This window comes from Periplaneta americana, chromosome 13 (genome assembly GCF_040183065.1).
Source record: "Periplaneta americana isolate PAMFEO1 chromosome 13, P.americana_PAMFEO1_priV1, whole genome shotgun sequence".
Taxonomy (NCBI): Eukaryota; Metazoa; Arthropoda; class Insecta; order Blattodea; family Blattidae; genus Periplaneta; species Periplaneta americana.
The window spans coordinates 89,691,703-89,715,696 of NC_091129.1; the positions used below are offsets into that span (position 1 = coordinate 89,691,703).

Genomic DNA, 23,994 nt, shown 5'->3' on the forward strand with positions numbered 1-23,994 from the left:
AGCAATAGATCAAGTCAATGCGAACAAGTTTTGTCAAATAAGTTTTTTGTTATGTTCAATAGTTTTGACAATATGAAATGTAATGTATTGCAACGCTGCAACGCTCCTTGAGGTCATTGCTCTGCAGTGGGGGTAAGTGTAGGCCTAACTGCAATCATCCACTCCGTAAAACTTGCGAGAGGAGAACGTAAACAAAAACGTCTCATCAAATACTGTACGTTTCGAACAAATTACTGTAAACGAAAATATAAAGTATTGAATCAATTAATTACGCAATTGGGTTTTTAACATTATTTATTACGCTAAACTCTAACTATAAATTAAATATCATGAAACTTATTTAACATTCACAATATTTGTTGACTTCTTTGCTTTTACGTAATTACAAAATAGTAAAAAATGTAGCCTACATTCTTATAAAGCAAAATTATTTCCATTAAAGATTCCTTTACATGTAATGTAAACTCAAAGTAACATTATTAGGAATATACAATCTGTAACTCAATCTACATTTAAGTTATTATTTTTGAAGAAATTAAAAATAAATTAATTTAGAAAAAAATTAAGCTTAAAGTAATGTTAAGTAATTTATAAGTGTTACGAATGTACAGTAATTTGGTCGAAACGTATCTGATGAGACGTTTTTGTTTACATTCTCCTCTCGTAAACCTTGCGGAGTGTATGATTGGAGTTGCACTCATCCCCACTGCGGACCAGTGACCTCAAGGAGCGTTGCTGCGTTACAACACATTACATTTCATATTCTCAAAACTATTGGACATATCAAAAAACTTATTTGACAAAACTTGTTCGTATTGACTTGATCTATTACCTCTGTGAATTAATGTATTAGGTTCCCTATATATACAATAAGAGGTGAGGGGAAAATGTGTGAAAAATATTTTGAGATATATATAATTCAGGTCAGGTGAAGATCACAGGATGATGACTTGGATAAAAGGAACAGGACTAGATCTAATTTTGAATAAAGGGAACAGGACTAGATCTAATTTTGAATAAAAGGAACAGGACTAGATCTAATTTTGAACAGAATAATGAACTATTCTCTGACATTAAAAAGTCTTAGAGAATGTGACGTCAAATTCGGTCACGAGCAGATAACGCAGGACCTAGCGAATATAGTATCAGGACGTTACCACATGGCAAACTGTTCTTAATCATACTGTATAAACTAATACGTAATTTAGAGGCGATAGAATTGGTGATGGCGAGATCGCATTTGGAGAGATAAGTCCGAAGATTTGCTATAGGATTACCTGCCCTTCACCTTACCTAGGGAAAAAAACCAAGTCGATAATCAGCCCAAGAGCAGTCTTGGCTCTACCGACTGAGCTATAGCCGGCGACTTTCCTACATTATTACGCTGTCATCTTTTAGAAGAATAATTACACATTTGCACTCAAAATCATGAATCCTGTGATCTAAGAAAATAACACGGAACACCTTCATCCGTATAGGACTAAAATTAATTTAACGCTACTCCAATTTAAAGTACGAGTAAGGCAAGTTTATTAAGTATATTTAATTTTAATTACCTTGCAAGACTCGTTTTTTCTGCTTCATGGAAGTTTTTCCGCCCGCAACTGATGTTGGCTTCAAGATACTTAAGCAAAAACATAATTATTAAAATGAGCGAGACGTTATCTGACAATCAGAAAATTATGATGATGTAGCACATAAATTTACGCAACGATGTGCTCTGAGAACTGATCAATTCTGCTGATATAAAATACTTACCGGTACACATCAGTTTTTTCAGAATTAGAAAAATTATGCTTGATGTGAAATATTTACTGAACAACATTTCTTGAGAAACGGGAAAAATTTTACTTGAAATATTTATACTGTGATCTTTTTGGAAAACTACAAAAATGCTGCTAGATATAAAATATATAAGGAATAAATATTCTAAAACCAGATAAAATATTCTCAACAAAAATCTTTACATTATTAATCGTTAAAAACACAAAAATAATTAAGCAACCGTCTTATAAACCAGAAGCATTCTGCGCGTTATGAAATCTCTAAAAGAATAATATTATCCCCATAAAACTATAAAATAAGTGTTCGAATAAAATATTTATGCAACAATCTCCTTTGAGAACCAGTAAATCTCTCTATGACATAAATCTTTTTAATACTTATCTTTGTAAACAAGAAAAATTCTACACATGAAATATTTATACGATAACCGTCCTCATTAAGAGCCGCTGTAGCACGTTGTGTGCGAAAGAGAACCCTACAAAATATTGATAAAGTATTTCAAGACATGCTCAAAAATGTTATATATATATATATATATATTAGTGTTGTGGGATTTAATAGATTAATAGACCAATTTCAGTTGTAAGATTAATCCATCAAAAATATTTAATCGAATAATCGAGTCGATTAAAATTAATCGGTTGTAGTTGATATTATTTTGTTAATACAAACTCATACTAAAAATTTCGACAATATTCCTCTCTCGGAAATTGCATACTTAAAAGCACAATAGTACTGTTATTTTCTAACTGCAAAGCAGCTAACGTAGGGAAAATCTTTGCACAAACACTTCAGAAAGAGATGGAGATATGAGGACAACGACCTAGTCTAACTCTATTGAAAGTTCAAACACAATGCGAAACCCTTGTTAAGTTTTACGGATTTTAAAGAAAACTTCCGCCTTGTTGTTAGCTCATCTTCCTAGCATATGAAATACATACTTTTCAGGGATTCGTCCCCCTCATCCCTTATAAAATAGCCATGCTTACACTATGTGCAAGTGAGAGCGTAACTATCTTCTTCTCTTTCTGAAATCCGGTAATTCGATTACAATAGGGGCCAGTCTTCTGTTTCGACCGCTGTACTTTAGCAGGAGTTGCAATTTCTGTACTCAGTTTGTATATGAAGGTTGTTTGTTTAGTTTGTTAAAGAAAAAAAAAAAAGTCAGTTTTCTATGGTCTCTGAAAAGTGTGAACTCCATTATATCATATGAGAATTTGAAAGGTAAACCCGGTGAAACGTTTGGATTTAAATTGAACGATCGTAGAGAAGTGCATGACAGAAAAAAAAAGTTTTTTCGTGTTCAGTGATGCAGGAAACATCGTTGCTAAACGTAGAGCGGCACTTAATTCGGAGCATGTGAATGCATTTACATATTTAAAATCACGGATGAAGCAGTATTGACTAGATGAGTCTTCAATCTTTTTGTTATTTATGTTTGTTTCGAAACTTCCCGGAGAAATTGACACAATAAATTATAAGCCTCATAATAAACATGTTAGTAAATAATTAAAATAGTTGTTTTGTAATATAACGATACAATATAAACAGATATACAACATTTAATACTTATGCTTATTACCGAACACAAGTTAAATTTAACAATAAATTTGTGTATTACAGTATATTAAAACATTTTTTTTAATCGGTCAAAACTAGATTAATCTATCGATTAAATTCAAGGGCTGATTAATTTGTCACTGGTCTTGATGATTTTGATTGCTGTGTTGTACGACGAACTGAGCATGTATTTTACGCCCAAGAAAAACAGGTCCCTACTGTAGAGAAAATTAAAAGAAGCCTTCTTAAAATCAAACAAAACGGTTTATCGTAATAATTTTCTTTATTGGATGAATTACCTTACTTTAACAAAACGTGTCTGAAAGCATTAATCCTACATATTAATCTGGTGCATGCGGTTAGTCATCGAAGTAATACTTTTTATACAAGAAAAGATGAGAGAGTAAACACTGGGACCTATTCAAAATACGTAATGGGGATACGTACGTATGTAAAAATACACATGATATAAAAAAACAGACGCAGCTAAGTGCGTTGTTGGGGAAGACAAGAGGAAATGGTTTAGTTCTTTATTTAGCAAGGTTGATGCTCCAGTTTGGCTCAGTCAGCTGACGAATTCTCATTAATGAGGTAAATGTACGGTGCATGCCCCATCTTACATTGTGAAAAAAAACTATAGTAACAGTTGTGGTGAACAAGGTCGCAGTTTGGATTTACATCGGGTTTCTTTTGTTTCTCAATACAGGGACCAGAGTGCTGCATTGGAGTTAAATCGCTCGCTTTAACTCAGTCGAATGTCGCACCCTCGAGTGAGATAAGATCGGTCGTGATACGCTCGTAATAAATAGAAGCACAGTACAAGGTCATCTCATCGACATGTGTTATCTTGTATGGAAGGCGACAGATAAGATATACTTATGTTTTGCTCACACGGTAAAAATAAGGCTTTATTTTCTACGTTTATGACAAACGTTTAATGGAACGTACCAAAACAGCAACATGAAGTTATAAATAAAATAGTACGAACAACTTCGATATACAGTTATTATTGCTAATTAATAATAATTATTCAATATTTGATGTACCACATATATAATATGGTAGGTCCATACATAGTGTTCCGCCTATATACTGCGACAATGTAGAAACGTTTTACAAAATATTATTGATATAGCAGTAGATTAATAACAATATTAGTACAGAGATAACGTCACAGAAAATATAATAAAGCGAATAATCATGCGGCACAACTGTTACAGACGCAAAGATTGATACACTAATTATTATTAGAAATTATTATTATTATTACTAGAAAACTTGATACAGTTCTTGCATTATCGTGATTGTGTTCTCCGTTTATAATAATTACATTTACATCCAATAACATCTATCAGATGTGGCAAAAACAAAATCACTCCTGTGTGCGGGGGGGGGGGGGGGGAACCGTTTACCTGCAACATTTATATTACATTTTAAACCAAGTTTTGTAGTTGTACTATGGAGAGGTTAGTTAAACACTGCAAAGATATGAAATGATAAACATCTATGATGTTACTACACAGTTCATCACTGTAACAAGAACGAATGTCTAACGCTCGGCTTATATCGTTCGAGGATTTATCGCTCGCGACAATTTTACTCATCATGCATGTGCGCTACCTATCGAATTATGTTATGAACTACTTGGCGCTCGAGCGAAAACGTCCGATGCAGACCTCTGATAGGGACAGACATACTTTCGCCAACATTTCTCTATTAAATCATAATTCAATCAACATTTTTCTCCAGACGTGCAGAGGAGGCTGGTCAGGGGACTGGATACACAGCGGACCTCATAGCATTCGACCAGTGTGAGTGAAAGATGAGTCTAGTTAGTGTAGGAATTCTGTATAATTCTGCACATAGGCTACTGATTCACTTTCAGAGGAAATTTAAAACCGTTATTTCCGTCTCCGTAACGAAGATTGTGTTTATCGTCCAAAGTAAATCTTATAAGTATTTTAGAGAAATAATTATTTTTTGTGAAGTTCTCGACTGATAGACTAGTATAATTATTATGTGAACAATAAATATAGTAATAATCATTTTTCTGACATTAAATTGTTTTTGAAAATATGAGTAGGTCTACTGCCTACACAATCACATTCCATTACCAATAATGAAATAAATTATGAAAGTTTGTGTCAACAAATACTTTATCGGACGATCAAAAAATACAGACAAACAGGATTTAACTGACCCTTTCGTGTTTGCAATGGACTTAACTCATTCTTTCCGTGTAAATAATTTATTTTAATTGCAATAATTTCGTAACTAGACACATATTTATCAATTACGTTTAATCACCTGAAATTACTCTTAATAAACTATCAAATGACATTTTTAACACTTTTTGGCAAAACTGGACTTAACTCATTCTTTTCGAGTGCTCTTCATTTGCCACTTCAACTTAAGGGGTTAGATACAGCTTACAGCAATAAAATTTTGGAAATATTCAACTTTTTTTCCCTCCATTACTGTATTTTGTACAATAATGAAAATTAGTAGGTGTAAAACACTGTCCTTCTGCTATACGAAAAAAAAAATATTTGTAGGATTTAAAAAAAATTATTACTTTTTTTTTTTTTTCAAAATTCAGTTCACTGTGCAGTGATGAAGCGTTTACCACATAACTCAAAAACTATCCAATATTCTGTGATGAAATTTTTTGTGTGTATTTATGCATGTCAATCTACTTCTCTACCTTTGATAGATTGTCTGATAAAAATAAATTCATTTAAAAATGGTCAAATATCAGTATTTTCTTCTAACACAAAACAAAAAAATATTATTTGTTAAGGAATGGAGTTGAAAGAGCATGATATTGTAAACATGAGTTTCAGCAATAAAATAAAAGAGAGAGAACATGAAAAAGCTAACAAGTTTATGAGCTATGAGGGAAACCCTGCACTATTTTTAATTTTGAAAAAATATATAAATGATTTTTTTTAAATCGTAAAAATATTTTTTTTTTTCATATAACAGAAGGACAGTGTTTTACACATATCAATTTTCATTATTGTACAAAATACAATAATGCAGGAAAAATATGTTGAATACTTTGAAAAATTTTGCTGCTGTAAGCTGTACCTAACCCCTTAAACAAGAAACAAAATAGAAACATTCGCTAGAATCGATTTTGAATATGTCTTTGACTCCAAAGGTCCATTAATTTATTTGTGAAAGATAATATTTCACAAGTAAATTAAAGTAAAGTAAAGTGACTTATTTATAGGGCCAACATCACTATTTTTCAATTTAAATTATCAACAAGAATTTCGGAAAAAGAAAAGAGTAAAACCATAAAATATATTCCGGATTCCCAAAGATGTGTGGCCGTCTCAGAATTCCGCCTCCTCACCAGAATGGCACTTGAAAGAACCAAAACCTTTATGCAGGGTTCTAGGTGAAACTTGATGGATCTTTGAAATTAAAAATATCGGCCATGATTGTCTATCTCATCATCTGCTTCAACACCTTATTTTGAAAGGGAAAGTTCTATTATTATTATTATTATTATTATTATTATTATTATTATTATTATTATTATTATTATTATTATTATTATTAATTTTATTCATGCTGAAGCAGCTCTTGCAGATTTTAAAAGTAATTGCCAAATAATGTGTGTACCATTAAATGGTAGGATTATATATATTTTTTCTTCATTTTACAGTTGATCAAGTAATTATAGTCCAAGAACAGGATAACATTCAATGTATAACATATAAATTAAGAAAAAGTATTGTAAATGGAGCTTAGAAATCAATATAGACAAAACAAAATATCTGTGTATGGGGAATAGACCAAGAGATCTTCAAGTAGATGATGAAAATACGCCGCCACGAAGTATAGAGGCTAGAGCACTTGACTTATAATCCTGTCGACTCGGGTTCGATCCCCGATGTACTCCCGATTTATAACTTCTGTTGGGAAAGCCCGTGGTCCAGGTGACACAGGAGTTTTCCCCTGTGGCATCCCAACAAATCTCCATAATCATCTCATCTCATAGTGGGTGTGGCATAGACCAGCCTCCTATGGCGCACCCTCTCGGTAAATTGGTCTACACAACTGGCTTCATAAGGGTGAATGACGCAAGTCAAGTACCCGCCATTAGTAAAAAAGAGTGCAAATTACATAAAACCAATTCCTGAATTAAAAATTGACAATATGGTACAGGGACATCATTTTATTTTACTAACATTTTTAATATTAACCTGTCTATACCTTTAGAGAACCGGAAACACCGCTTGCTCCCCCCTCCAAGACTGGAGTTCGATGATACTGGCGTAAAACACAAATCACTCTACTAGGTATAGGATGGAAGAAAAGTAGTTCATCCATTTACGTAAACTAGAAAATATCGCGATTTTGAGTTTGATAATTTTCATTAGGTTTTTCTTTAATCAAAGTACAGTACTGTATTAAGAATAAGTGTTTTTACTCACGAAGTGAGTTATCCATTCGAAGGTATTCATCATGCAGTGTATACTGTCTACAGCACATTAGCGTACAATATAGAGAAAGAAGTTAAATTGAAAAATAATCATAATATGAATATTTAAACACAATTTTAAAAATGGTGGCCGTTCATTTCGATACAGGCTTCAGTTCTTTTGTGCATATTATCGCACTATAGACTATTGCATCTAATTCCAATTGCCAGTTTCGTCCTTCGTACTAGTAACTCATGTTGAAATAATTCTGTACCTACTCTACGTACTGTGAATTCAATCTTCACTTCTGCCCGACCCGAAAATATAAAATTACTCAGACATGCTATCTACTGTCCGTCCAAGTGGTTATGCCGCAGGATTGTAGAAAGGGAGGAAATCACGTGACAGTTAATTACTTAACGAGGCCCTTTTATTTAGGTTAAATTAAACAGATGTATAATATTACGTAAACGTCCAATTCCTAAGAGAAATTAATGTTTCCAGAAAAGAGCTAAGACAGCCCAGCTTTTACAGAGGGGCGAGCAGAAGCAGGTGGGGGAAATCGGGATGCGACGTAGGCAAACGGACAGTACCTGTGCAAAAATATGATTCAATATTGAAAGCTCTTTCGTCACTGGAAAACGCGAACATATTTCTGGAATGTACTATACTCAGTAACTCAGTACTGCTTACTATCTGCGGTCTTGGTTCTGTGTGGAGTTGGAACTTCCTTAGTAGAAGGCGTGGGAGTGAAGTACATTAAAAAACTCAGGTACAATAAAAATTGAAGTAAAAATAAAATGATGTCCCTGTACAAACAACAGAGATATAAAAGAACTAATCATTTAATCCTGTAAATTAATAATAAATTCTATAATTTGGAGTAAGCATGTAATTAAAAATAGAAAGCTCCAAATATTTGCTACAATAACAAAAATATTTTGACTCATGCGTCAGAAGTTTGGCAAATTCCAATTTTCCTTAAAATTAAAACTTAAACAATAGCAATGAAGTTTATAAGAACTAAGAAGATCCATAGGAATATCTAGGCGTGAGAAAATTAACTATTAAATAATAAAAGACAAAATGAGTGTGCTAAATAAAAAAGGTATCATAGAAGAAATAAAAATCCAAACAGCTGAAATGGTAAGGACATATTCAGAGCATGAGTGATGACAGATTATCTAACAACCATTCATCTGGGTGCCATGGGGAGAGAAGAAACAAGAAAGGCCGAAAATAAGTTGGCTTGAGGGAATCTGGACGCTATGGAAAGTAGACACCTCAAGAAGGGCAGTGGAATAAGAGAGAAGAATAGCCTTTGTACGTCGGTAGAGAACGTCAGCCGTTATAAACCGATTTATACATTATTATTATTATTATTATTATTATTATTATTATTATTATTATTATTATTATTTATGGTAGGCCTAGCTATAATCGTAATCATATTACTATTAACAGCGACAATATAATTATAAATTAATATGAAGTCACTGTAGCGAGATTTTCCGCCTGGTATGACAATAACACGTTTTGTATTTTCACCCGCTCTGTATGATGACGTAGTCTGAATTTCTATCTGGATGACAGAGCTGAGTGGCGCGCAATAACGATCAATTGCGGTGAATTTACTATTAACCAACAAGCAATGAATTTATTAATACATTATCGCAAGAAACCTGTCAAACTGGCAGTGCATATGAAACTTCGGACAGCACACTATCACACCGACGATCTATTTAGTGCAAAGACCTCAACATGCAAGGTCAGTGATGCGTCGTTTCCGTCTAAGGAGTAAAAGTCTCCGCTCTCCAAGATTCAAGATAGTAAGACAGCCTAGCTGTCCAGTTCCGTGTCAATAACGAATTTCAAAATTGGTGGTGTATTTGTCGATGGGACTACTGGCAAGCTGAGACAATCTCGCTGCATGATACACACAGACAGGCAGATAACCAGACAAACGGAAAATTTGAGGGTCTTTAAAAGTTAATATTATTTTACATAAATTTAAATAGAGTGAATCGGGGGAAGATGCTTATTTCTTTGTATTTTCACATTCTTCCAAGAGAGAACACCACGCGCATGTCTTCATGATCACTGAAACAGTGTAATGTCCGTAGAGTGGAAGCTAACTCTTTTTGCCGCGTGTTCTTGTGAGAAGAAGAAAAGCAAGAAAACAGCTCACTTTTCTGCTATAAAATAATTGCAAAAGTATGTTAAAATTTTAATACATCCTTGAATTCGTAATAACTGTCAAACCTTTGTAATGGATATTGTAGTAAAGATCCTAAAATTTGTATTGTTAACAATCAACGACCTTGTTGCGCCATCTTAGATTGCGTCACAGCACTAGGCATCTTACCCCGATACTTTGGGAAGATGATCACTTTTTTTCGAGGTAAGATGGCAACTTGTTGCAAGAGTTTAATTTTTTTTGTTTTATTGCAGGGAATGTGTAAACATTACGTAAGATCCTCTGATAGAAGTCAGTGGATTGAGGAAAATCTTCAACTTGCGATGGAACATGTTATAACAGAGGGTATGAGCTCTTTTAGAGTATCGCAAGGAGTGATTTCACGAGTCTTGCACACGGCAATAAAATATGTGCAATGATTGTATTCCTAAGTAGTGATAAACGAGTGAGAAAGTATCCATGGGCTTTAGATTAAGTCAATTTTATTATATACATGTATCAAATTAAGTTCAGGTAAAATACATATATCAGTAAATGTGTTAATTGCATTTGCCATCCTACCCTACTATCGGGGAAAGATGCCTATAGTGCAGGTAAGAAGAAAACTTGTATGTATAAGCAAGGTAATTAATGTTTTCTGTTTTGTACCAAAAATATAGTTTCAAAATATCTTCCAGACTTTGATATTTCAATGTGAAATTCAAAACTAAATGAACAGTATCTTAAATTTTCAATCAAAGAAGAAGTCAGGCATCTTCCCCCGATCCACTCTATGTTTTTCTCTAAAACATCTCTAGCCAGCACTTCCTAATACAACAGTCAATTGCTATATTGATATGCAGTATATAAAGTTGTACTTTACATTCCTGTATTTATATTTGTGTTTTCTAGTCACTCGTTTCCTTTACGACGAGTGATTTTTGTAAACTTTAATTCACTCGTTCCTGGCAAAAGTAACATACATATAAAGGATAATGTTTTATGTAAAATATTTAATATTAAATGATTATAATATTTATTTATTACAAAGAGTTTGAAACGTGGCGTCGTATTGGATAAAATATAGGTTAACTGGTTATTTTAAAATCAATTTAACATTACTGAAGTTAACCGATCCAAAAAACCGAAAATCTCACTAATCTCAATCTTAAAAATTAGATGTATAAGAAGAGGTTAGAAATTCCTTAGGGCTTATGTCCCTGTATAATATCACAATCATTTGCTGAAGGGCTATAGAGCCAACCAGCATTTTCACAATTAAAAAAACAGGAACTCGGAATTACAGTAGTTCTGCAGACTGCTATCCAGCGGTGAAGGAAGGAATCACGTAACCGAAGACCGGAAGGATGTATGTTTCTATAATTGTAAGGAAAATGAATTGTAAATAATTATGACAACATAATAAAATAAGAATTTTGTTTCCAAAAAGCGTAAAACGTGTAAAAAAATATGCGTCCCTCTTGATAACAAATTTTTTATTAAATGAAGCGGTATGAAATGACGAGGAATGTAAAGTTAAACGGAAAAGTGTTAGTGCAATGAAATTTCTCTAGAGTTAAAGGGAACGGGAGAACCAAGAACTTCTCATCGGAAAATAATAAACTAATCAACGCCAGGGCTCGAATGCGAATTGAATGATTCGTAGCTCTGAGCTAAATGAACAGCCTATCTCTTTCACACAATTAAGGGATATTTCAACAAAAAGTTAAATAATAATTAGTGACAAGCCCCAATGTATAAATATCTTACTTACATCATCACCAGTAATAAATTGCTGCGATATTAGTTCAAAGGTGTGCAGATTACATCACAGGGTTCCATAAAATACTGATAATGCACAAAAGGATTGCACTGGCGAAATCCAAGCTATGACGTCACTATGACACACTACCGCTGACGACACCAAGAGATTAATGTCATTAGCTAGACTGCTAGAGCAATGCTTTTAGGATTGTGAAAGTTTCACTGATCTGTTAGTAAGGTTTCCGTCTGCAACAAATATCTCAATAGATATGCTTGCAGCAACAGCATTTTCTTGGGTTTCTCGTCTTTCAGTAAGAATAGTTATGGGCTCAATTCCTCCCGGAAGTGAATTCGTATTCTCAGGAAGGCCGCACTAATAATCCTAAGAGTTTATTTGCAACATAGTCACTTAAGCACCCTTTGTATATATCAGTGGCGGCCTCTGATCATGGGCATATTTCCCTTTTAACTTTTCAGCTTTTCACTTTGCAAGTTGCACTTTACATTGCAAGTATCTATTCCACTATCACTTTTCAAAACTGGTTCGCAAAGTGAATTGGAAAAGTAGAGGAAAATGTTCAAATATATTATTACTTTTGTTCCACTATTACAATAATTTTGAAAAGTGCAGAGTTAGCCTATATGCTAAAAAGTGAATGGGAAGTTTTCCGAAGAGTTAAGTCTCTCTGCCATTAAGATTATATTAATTATAATCAGCATATTTTTACTTTGGATTCAAAATAATTTAGAAGGCAAATTTGATAAGACGAGAAAATTTACCATTAAGTGATTCAAGTGACGAAGAACCCCAAGTAAAGAAGGAGTTCGGGCGTTGACTCTAAAAATGCAAGCAGGTTTTACAATACTGCTTAGTTCCTTGTAACTCTGCCTTTAAGGATAGATAAGGGCGATTTATCCTGTATGAAGCAAGAATAGATCACGATTGATTCCTTTCAAACAATAGTCGTTCCTGCCGTTCCATAAGGATGTGACGTATGGACCCTAATTAAAACCATCAAAGAAAAATACAGAGTTCCGAGATGAAATTTCTCAGACTAACAATATATTTTTTTAAAATAAGATAATATAAAAGATATTAGGACATATTTTGATACTTTTTTAATTAAACGGATATAGATGCAAATGGAGTGAACATATAGATAGAAAGTCATATGAATAACTTGGCTTATAGACTATAATAAATATAGGTAAAGATATCTCTTTTTGACACTATGAAGGCGCGTGGGTGGCATAGAGATATAATTTCATGATATCATGATCACGGCACTAGAATGAGGTGGTGTAATCGACATCACACTCCGCTCTGGGGAAAGACCCAGTACTCAATTTGACAGGAGGCTGAGTGCATTATGGAGTGATTCTAGAAGCTTGGCAACGAGAAAAATTCCGTCACGATCCGGGATTAAATCCGGAACCTTTCAGTCCGTAGCCACTTAGCCAACTGAGTTATCTGACTGTCTCGAAAGACTTATGGAAAGAGATATATTGAGAGGTCAAAATAGGAGTGAGTACCGAAAAAGGCAAAAGCCTTACCCATGAAGGAAGACGAATTATCCTGTGATTTGATTCAATTCTCTACCTCACACTACTACGTAACTTCTGTTTTGTGATTGATTAAATTGTTCTCTTTAGCTGAAATTTAAAATATTGGAGCTACCGTGTTTCTAATTTTACGTCGTTACTCCTACTTGAACATACTGTGAACAGTCACTTTGAATTGCAGTATCTCGGAATTTGCTGGAAATGCTGAGGAAAAAAAACAGTATAGCCAGATAGCAGGTGAGATTCTGGAAGTGTCACTATTTATTAACAAATATTCAACGATGGAATGAAATATGTCAGAGAAAATGAAATTACTCACTAAAATTTGGATTCTTCAATAAAAATCTGAAGAATCACCCAAAAGATCTTGTGTATCTATGACAACAAACATTCAAATAGATGAACCACGGCGGAACTATTCGTGGATTCACCAAATGGTCCAGGATGAAGACTTGGAAGACAGGAACCTCAGAAAATTTGGAGGTAGGTATTTGGGAATTTACTAAACATAAAGAACACTAATTTGAATTGCAGTTAAAGTCTCAAAGTTCATTAATTACGTATTAAAATAATGGATGTCATAGGTGAAATGAAATCCAACAGAAAATATAAACCACTCGGAAAAACATATTCTCCTTCATCCGAAACCTCAATGGACCGGTCAAATGTCAAACCTTAAATCCCTTTGTAATATATAGACATGTAACTGAATCATGGGATGATTATTTATCGCATATTTTTTGTGTAATATCTTACGATTACTAGAAAGTCTGAGTATTTGTATGTAGGTGTGGATTAGAGTTTAGAACAAAAAATAAGAAAACAAGAACCATGGTTAATTTGAAGGTAGCATAATGGGATGTAATGAGAAAACATTTCGAATACCAACTGCGGGTTACTTCCTACCTCTGAGTCTGGAGAGACCGGGTTCAATGACGTCGGCCACAGAGAGGATGTCCTTGCAGAGCTCTACTTTGCGTTCGAGCAGGATATCAGGTAGATCCTCCATGGTGTAGCCCTCTGCGCGGCCGTATAGCTGGGATAGAGAGCAGCGCAACAATATGAGGAAGGCATTCTTGGGGTGCAGTACGGAACGGTACTTCTTCCAGAGTGCCTCGCGTTGCTCCACTGCCTCTCCATTAGGCTCCAGGTATTCCAACTGATCCAAGTCATTCTGGATGACTGAGAAGACCCGGCGAACGGCAAGACCTGGTGTGCAAAATTCGCAGTGTGTGCACTTCCACTGTGCCATCGGATCTGCAACAAGGTTGTCCGAAATTGAAAATACGAATTAAGATAAGGAAAATGTCACACATAAAACCACATAAAAGATGATGGACACTCTACATTAACATGTTTTACATAGCCTACGTTCCCTTCCTTATTTACAAACGAATACACTGCATTCTATTGTCATAATGTGTTTGCCTTCAGATTATGCGTTTTATTTTCTGCTTTTCCGAACAGACCTCTTCGACATGTTACAGAGAACATCCAGCTTAACCCTTAAATTGGCAAAACTTAATTTCTTACACTAGTTTATTAAACCTTGTCGAACTGTAAAGAAAACAACTATCGCAATGTCCATATTTTATATGTTGTACAATTGATATGATTTAATTTCTTCCTGTAACCACTACAGGTTGCCATCGACAAAGAGTACCATGATACAATAGAGTAAATGCCTTGAGGCTTAGTGATAAATTGTTGTTAGAGTGAAAAATAAACAATTTGAATTATATTGTGAAATTTTAATTTTCTTACCAATTTTTTTCTATTATTCTATTAAAATTATAGCATATAGCCTATTAATCTGTTGTATCCTATAGGATACCTTGTCAATTTAAAGGTTAACTAGTCAAACAAAATTGATCTTTTTATTTTGTCCGCAATCTGGAGTATAGAATTATCTCTTTTTGCCTGTGAAAAAAAATGTCTATATATCTGGATTAGTTTCCGATGTATGCTCAAAAATATGCATCAGTAGAATTCTGGATAGCACCGTCTGTTTTTAAGTTTGTCGCTCGTTCTTCGAAACTAACCATTTCCCCCATAAATAAAAAAAAATAGTTAAAGATAATTGCATAAAATTTTGCATGGTTATTATAAATATCTCATGATCTAAAATGTGAATAAATATTTTTGTCTTATTATTAATATGAAAAATGTTTTTGAGTGAAAATTTTAAGTAAAATAAAGAAAATAAAAATAAAAATTACTCCTTACATTGTAAATATCTTCAACTGACTCCTGCTCTTTGGGTCCATACTTTGAAAGCTATGAACCAATATTAAACATTAGGAAGTGGTAGGGCTACTAGGTCATGTGGTCAAAACGGCACAAGAGGCCGCTTGTGAAGTCCAAGAAAAGAAAAACTACTCGAGTCCTTACAGGATGGTTATAGATTTTCACTTCCCTACCGGGAATCGAATCGACTTCCACTGAATATGGAGCTTACAGAACTACCGATTAAGCCATGTCGGAGGGTACAGTCTCTTAAAACAAATTTAATTTGACACCAAAAGATCTCGAAACAAAATCCATGCAGATGTTCTTCCTTTCCGATAATACAAAGAATTGCGCAGCACATTAATTTAATTCTCTTGAGCACAGCGCAAACCACTGTCGCATGAATGACAAAGAAGGGGGCAGCACTTGGCGCAAGGCGGGGACATATTTTATTCCCATCCTCGCAGTCTGGCCACTTGCTCTGAGATTCAGTCCATATCGACCGTGTTTCCAGTTCGTTCACTACTCGACCTATTTCATTGGCAACTTGAAGATTCGAGATAAGGTTTACAGCTCAAGTGCGGCTTCTTCTTATTAAATGCCCTCTTAAATGTGAAATCCTGTATAGAAGGTGTAATCGGTTGTCGAGTATTACCTTGCTCTCCACTGGATCCAAAGTTCGCGGTTGCAAATCTAGTCAACGGACATGTAGGTCTATTTTTTTTTCGCATGGCTTTTCTCGGGAGGGTAGCAAAATCAGAAATATAGGCCTAGACCTACTACATGTAAAATATCCAAGTCCATGAATAAGGGGATATCAGGCAAAATTATTAAGTATTTCGTAGCAGAATTTCCTGCTTTGCTATTAGATATTATATGTCCTGTGTCACAGGAGTCCCCATACAATATTAAAGACAAGAGCTAAGAAAATGACTATAATTCTGAATGATTGTTTGGAACCAGTTATTATAGCTTTATTAATTTATTAATGGGATGTAAGTAAATCTAATCACACATAATTAATAGTAATTATTGTGTTGATAAAATAACAAATTCTTCTTTTTCTCTAACAAAATTATGCCTAAAAAGGCATCAGAAACTATGAAATCTTCATCTGATTGTAACACGAAACAAATCTGACGCATATATATATATATATATATATATTGCAGCTACTTCATCTGTGAGGAATAAGGAAAATTTGTCACCTTGTATTTACTAGAAGAAAATACATTGCATGTGTTTACTGAATTATAAATATTAAGGTAGGCTATGCCTGGTTCCATTGTCTTCACTCTTGAATATTATAGACATAGAGGGACACTATGTAGTGATACTAGAGTTTGATATAATTATACAGAGTAGCCACTTTTTAAGTCGCTTGCCTACAAAGCCTTTCTAGTTCCAAACTTCGAGTATAGCTGCATACGAAAGCATTTCAAAAAGGGATAGTAAATACTTTTGGTTTCTGATCATTTTTAAAGCATAAAATGCTACAATGTAAGACACAGCGACATGCAAAGTTTTCGTTTCCTTCCTTCAATAGACAAACATAAATCATATATATATATATATATATATATATTAATTATTATTACTATGCATATAAATAAAAAGATAAATCTTCATGATCTATATTGAGGAGCAGACGACTTCCATATAATTCTAAAAGAAAGATTTTTGGTGTCATTCGTGAATTGTAAGTAGATATGGTATTAACTTTATGCAAATTAAAATTCGTTATTCATATACTGCAATTATTTTAATGTTGTTTTTCTGTTTATTAAATTTGAATTTTAGAAATTAGATAAATGTGAAAATTATAGTTGTTTCTAATGATTCTAGTGATATCATTACTGTTTAAAATTCAGCAGTATTGTGCATTAGACAGATTATATCTGTAATACTAATTGCTTCTCTTGAAATTAACCTATGCTTAACAAGAGAGTTTACAATATTTTAAAGAGATTTCGTGCAGCACATTTAACTGTACCGACTAAGAGTCTCGACTGAATTCAACGAACACTAATTTTGGAATGCCACTCATACTTCATACATCAGTAACAGTTAAATGTACTGCCAATCGATGAAACTCACTGAATTATATATAAAGGACATCGCATAGGCTACGAGTTGTGGTCTCGAGGTCAGAGCACAGAATACATTTCCCTAGAAAGGTGAACAATTTATTTTTGATATAGATATATATCAACATATCATTCACAACACTTCGGAAATACATCCACACATGGCGAAGTGTGCTAAAGACCTACTTACTAAAGTAAACAGTAGCATTTTAATTTATCTTACCATTATTACTGAATATTTTATATAATGTATGCAGTTATCACTAATAAAGTATTATATATAAAATGCTATAACTACTGTACTATTACAACTACTACTATACTAATACTAATAATATACCAATATTATTACTACAGTGCGTTCGTAGATCGGCCAGACCGTTCCGCGGCGGCCTTGGACTGGGTGAAGATTGGCGCCATGAGCTAGATTATCTGTTCTTTTGTAAGGTCCTCAAAGGTTATATATCCTGTGATTCCTTCTTAAACATTATTACCTTACGTATTCCAACAAAAGATATGAGAGCCCACAAACTTTTCTATAATAGAAATTCAAAATTTCTTTCACCAATCTCCAGATGCATTAAAAATGCCAACATGCACGGCTGCGAATTCGATTCTTTCAGTGTATATACTTAGTTTGCTCTCGGCAATGACTTATTATTTATGTATTCTTTCAGAAATTATACTTAATTACCATTATATCATCACTATTATTCTCATAGTATAATGTATCATAGATTAGAGGAAATTTCTTCTTTCAAAATTGTTTATTTTAATTTTTATTTTATCATTATTGTTGCTTTTATTTTTATTTATATGCATCCAGTGATTAATATTAAAATTTAATTTACTTATTTATTTCAAATTTATTATTATTATTATTATTATTATTATTGTAAATTAATTGTATTCAAAATTTAATTCTGTTCATTATGTATTATTACTGTATCACTTGTGCTGGGCTATCATTGGCTCATGGCTGTTGACCAGCACATTAATATTATAATAAATAAATAAATAAAATAAATAAATTATTATTATTATTATTATTATTATTGTAAATTAATTGTATTCAAAATTTAATTCTGTTCATTATGTATTATTACTGTATCACTTGTGCTGGGCTATCATTGGCTCATGGCTGTTGACCAGCACATTAATATTATAATAAATAAATAAATAAATAAAATAAATAAATTATTATTATTATTATTATTATTATTATTATTATTATTATTATTATTATTATCATACAACGCGTAATTCTACTTTACTTCTGGGCTATACTAGCATAATATTAAAATAATGTTTTAGAGAGGTAGACGCCGTCTATCCAGTCTACTCATCTACACAAAATATAGCCACTTATAGTGAAATGATGCAGGAGCGAAAACTTAAAAGAGGGAGAGTGACAGACAATATTATATTACCATTTTAATAATTTATAATAGATCGGGACACTTGAGAGTATGACATGAAGTTAACGCTATTGGATAAAAAGAAGTTCTGAATCTGCTTAATAGCCCTTATAACTGTAAGGACGGAACGGAATAAAGAGTGTAATATTTTAAGTACATGATGGTATTGGCGGTGGTGGTGGTGGTGGTGGTGGTGGTGGTGGTGGTGAAGATAATGATGATAACGACGGCAATGCGTTTTGTCTGTTTATAGTTTAACATAAGAAATCTAAGATCACGTGTATAAATACACCACTAAATTAAATGCGATTCCAAGAAGTACAGTAGAATGTGCGTAGAGTGACGTGTGGTATTAGTGACAGGAAAGAGCAGGAACTTGGAACACAGCAAGAAATAAATCAGCTTTAATAGTTCCAGCTGCATGTGCTGCTATTTTCAGTCTTGAGCCACAAAGCACGAACAATTGTATGCGAAATTCACTCCCCCATGGATTTAAATGCGTCATTTGCGGTTTTACTGCTGGCACAATGCGTATGCAAGAAGTGCTAGCAGTTAACTATGCTAGAGTCCTATAATTAGAAATGTGCTGTCGTCTATTTTTTTTTAATTTTTTTAATGTTTTCACGAATAAAATAGTAGCCTATCATAATTAAATAGGAAATAAACTAATTAAATTTTAAAACAATAGTACAATACTGAATACATTCCTATATGCCAATGATAAGAAAATATCTCATTCAGAAGGTAATGTCATAGAAATATGAATATTTCTACTGAAAAGTATTATACAAGTTTTCAATATGGGAATTAACCCGTGTACGCCTGGAAACAGGTTCCACTTATTAGGGCGCCGTTCGAAATACAGGATGGGAAAGTAACAGTCCGCTTAGTGGTGATTCTGTCCGTCAGTTTTCGACCATAAAATCCCGCGAATTGTACATTACATTACAGATTTAATTCATTGATTTATCTTATAATAAAGCGTTTATATTAGGTAGTGATGATAGATTTCAGTAACTTATAATTAAAACTCAAATTTAGCATTTTGTAGCACTTTTAATGTTACAATTTAGCACTTTGACAGCATTCGGGCGCATTTCATATTTATCGTGATTGCGAAAATCTACCATCTCTATTAATCAGGCTTTTATTTTTAACAACTTCGTCGCTTTCCAAATTGATGTCTTGGATAAACCTGTCTATTGAATTAATTTTCTTAATGATTTCGTTGGAAACCAATAGCCTTTCATTGAGTTTTTTTTCAGTTAGAGCACGATTTGAGAGCCTTCTTTTTGATACAGAATTACGCATATACGATCGTTCCTCAGAGAAGACATTTCGGATTTGTATGTAACGAAAATATGTAAAGCAGAAACATCGTTGTCACCTATTCGGACGAAGTGGAAATTGCGAACGCCACGTACGGTTCGAAAGCGGAAAGTTTTGAGTATACGACAATGAAAGTTTCGATCGAACGCTGCAGTCCTACCGGAAGTGGAGGGGAGCGCAATTTGGGGTTCTAAAACCGTGCTTGCACGACTTCACGCGCTCATAAATCAAGATGCATGCGTCGTAGACTGGTCGAGTAAATGCCGTTCAACAGAGAATCATTTGTTCTAGAAGTCTAGCTGATCGTTCCTCAAAGGTGTCATTTCGGAGTTGGATGTAACGAAAATAAAAATTGAATTTGTTCAAAATCTACAGTCTTTTCGAACTTTCTCGAGCCAAAGCTACTTCTTTCTTATCGATAAACTCTGTTGACTTAATTCTACGCCCGAAACTTCGCGTAACTCTTCGTAGGAGAGCGCCACTGCTTTTTTTTTAATGAGCCAGTTTCCCTTACATTTTTAACTAAATTCTAGATTGTTGAATCAGACAATCGTTGACGGCCAGGATAATTCAGTAGAAATGTAGAACGACTCTTTTGAACGATCTCTTCGTAACATATAAACACGTAAAATGAAGTTTCGTGTTCTAATATGCACTCTATTGCCATGAACTAAATTGAACTGAACTGTATGTAAGTCAGCTGTATACTAATACTCTAATTTTAACGTCCCTTCAATCTGTGTTATCTGTCCATATCACGCAACACAAAACCTTTCCACGCTCGATCGAGGGGATATCTACACACTATTTACTCGTCAGTCGTGTTCGATCTATAACAGTAAAAGGACGACGGCACTAAGCTGAGCGAAATCTATTTACTGGTGAATAGTGTATTAAACAGTACAGAGGAAACACAACAGAATAAAAGTAAATACATAAATTATATAGAGGAAGGGTGATAAATTTCAACACATCATCATCATCATCATCATCATCATCATCAACATCAACCGACAAGTATTAGGCTTCAGTGGACTGCTACGATTACTAGCCACCCTTCTTTGGGTCTGCCTGGAGCTCTACGACCTTTGATGTTACATGATTGGATCAATTCTGGCATTCTCTTTGGGTTCATACTATCTACATGTTGTTTCCAGTGACTTCTTTTAATGGTTGTATTTGAAGATAGCTTCAATTATTAGCTATTCTAGTACGTCTTCATTTCTGCTATGTTTATTAAAGATACGGCTTATATTGATTGGGCATAATTTTTAAGTAGGTTATTTTACCACGCTGTATCAACATCTCAGATTATTTAGCGTCTGAATGAGATGAAGGTGATAATGCCGGTGAAATGAGTCCGGGGTCCGGCACCGAAAGTTATCCAGAATTTGCCCATATTAGGTTGGGGGAAAACCCCGGAAAAATCCTCAACCACATAACTTGCCCCGACTGGGTTTCGAACCCAGGTCACTTGGTTTCGCGGCCAGACGCACTAACCGTTACTCCACAGGTGTGGACCATAATTCTTTTAGTGTGAGTTTAATATTGGTGAAAAGGAACTGAAATCCTCGTTTAGCGGTTATGAACGTCATTTTATCAGGATATGGACACTCAGTTTTTATAGTAATATATCAATTATTAGAAATTAGTGGAATAAAAGCCAAGTATAAAAAAACATTCCCATTTTAGGCCATGAAGGTAGGGTAAAGTTACCTAATTCCGTGATACCCCTAATTTTGTGATATGTTTCTTTAACTAAATCTCCTGGGATTGGGTATCTTGCTAGGAAGTTCACCGATATCTCAAAAGTAGGCGGAAGATGCACTGTTTCGAGAAAGATGTCTGGCGTTATGGTCGAACGTCAAAGCTTTGCCTGACATTCTATTTAAAAAAGTATCACAAGATTAGGGGTATCATGGAATTAGGCAACTTTACCCTACATGGAGGAGAAAGGTTAAGGCTCCCACCTGTACAGACAACCGGCATTAATGAAAGTAGGAATGTCAGTCGTGTGTGCCTTATGCCTTTATCCCCAAGGAAATGTCGCGGTTACTCATTTCTGTATGAGGCTGAGTAAACTGTATGCCATAGTGCGGCTTGAAGGATTAGGCCAATGAAGAAAATTCATGACTATATCGGGAAGCAAACCAGCGACCTTCTGGTTTTCTGCATTACGCCTTAACCGTGACGGTACTGACCGATATTATGTTCACGAAGTAGTGAAGGTTACTTACCAGTATTCAACGAAAGGTTTGTGACTTCCAATAAGAAAATAATGTTAAAACAAAACTTGTTTGTACAGACCTAGCTAACAAGAAACTTCCCTAGAAGTGGTTAATGAAATTATGAAATATATTTGCAATATGATCAGCCCCATTATTTGCTAGTGCAGCTTTCAGTAAAGTAAAGTATACTTTTTATTACGGTCTTGAGTGTCGAAAAAAATGGAGTTATTTATGCCCTTTAGCTGTCCTGACTTGACTCACCCAGGGGATTGGATGACAGGATGAGGCCAGGATCGCACTTGTTGCATTTGAGTGAACTCATGTGAGTGCCCAGCTCCGTGGGGTCGGCGCAGCGCGCACAGCTGCAGTCGAAGTACTTGCATTGCTTGAGGTGTTCTCGCCGTAGCAGCGTGGGGTTCAGTGTGTGGGTGTAAGTCGTGTGCAGCTCGGTACCTCTCTCCACCTTCACCGTTGTCCGTAGTATCAGCCTGCAAAAGCCGTAAAACTTAATGTTGCTTTTAATGGAATACCATTCCTCTAAGCCAGAACCAGCGTTGCCGAATACCTTCGAAACACCAACTCGAACACATGACACTATATTATGTATGTATGTATGTATGTATGTATGTATGTATGTATGTATGTATGTATGTATGTATGTATGTATGTATGTATGTATGTATGTATGTATGTAGGGGAATATGGAGCAGGACGGGGAATGGAGCAGGACGGGGTATAGCCTCTATTTTCCCAACAAGTAGTGCAATCTACCGAATTTTTTTTAGAACTTCGTCAACTCATGTAAATATATCATCACACAACACTTACTGCCATTCCTTGCATCTGTTGTACGTTATTCGGTTGCTGCATCATATTGTATCATTCATTTGCAACTTTAAAGTGTTCTCTTGTCACACGTAAGTAGAAATGAGATTTATTTAGATAATCTATTTTAATGTCATATTATAGAGTGCTTACCTGGCTTTTAATTCCGAAACTTTCTTAAATTTCGTGCGTTATTTTTCCTGCCAATACCTCATAACTTAGAAATGTGACTATGGGGCAAAACGGGGTGGGGCATAACAGGGCAGTACGTCCTGCCCCACGTCATATTTAATTAAATTTTACCTTCTGTAATGGGTTGTTCGTTCTGTTGTTTGTCAGAAGAAGGTTGGATTAGATGCGTATCATGTCTGAAATGGGCTCACAATTGTTGCGCATGAGTAGACAGTGAAGACGAGAATGCCACGCACATTTGCGTATTTTGCGAATGACTTTTTCTCAAGTAAACTTGTAAAATGTTGTAGTATTCACACTTTCAGTATATAATTTTTGTCACTTCTGCCATTTAATTATTAAAAAAAATAGATACCCCATTTTGCCCCAAACGCGGGGCAGAACGGGGCAAAACACACATTT

General features: G+C 34.4%; 1 protein-coding gene across 1 annotated transcript in view; it reads right to left on the reverse strand.

Moving 5' to 3' along the window:
* Nucleotides 1-23,994, reverse strand: part of SmydA-3 (SET and MYND domain containing, arthropod-specific, member 3) — a 77,005-nt gene that overhangs the window by 12,608 nt on the left and 40,403 nt on the right. The window contains exons 5-6 of the mRNA XM_069843499.1: nucleotides 22,837-23,063; nucleotides 14,191-14,541 (exon numbers count right to left, since the gene is read on the reverse strand). Coding sequence (XP_069699600.1) covers nucleotides 14,191-14,541; nucleotides 22,837-23,063 — 578 coding nt within the window. The remainder of the gene's footprint in view (nucleotides 1-14,190; nucleotides 14,542-22,836; nucleotides 23,064-23,994) is intronic.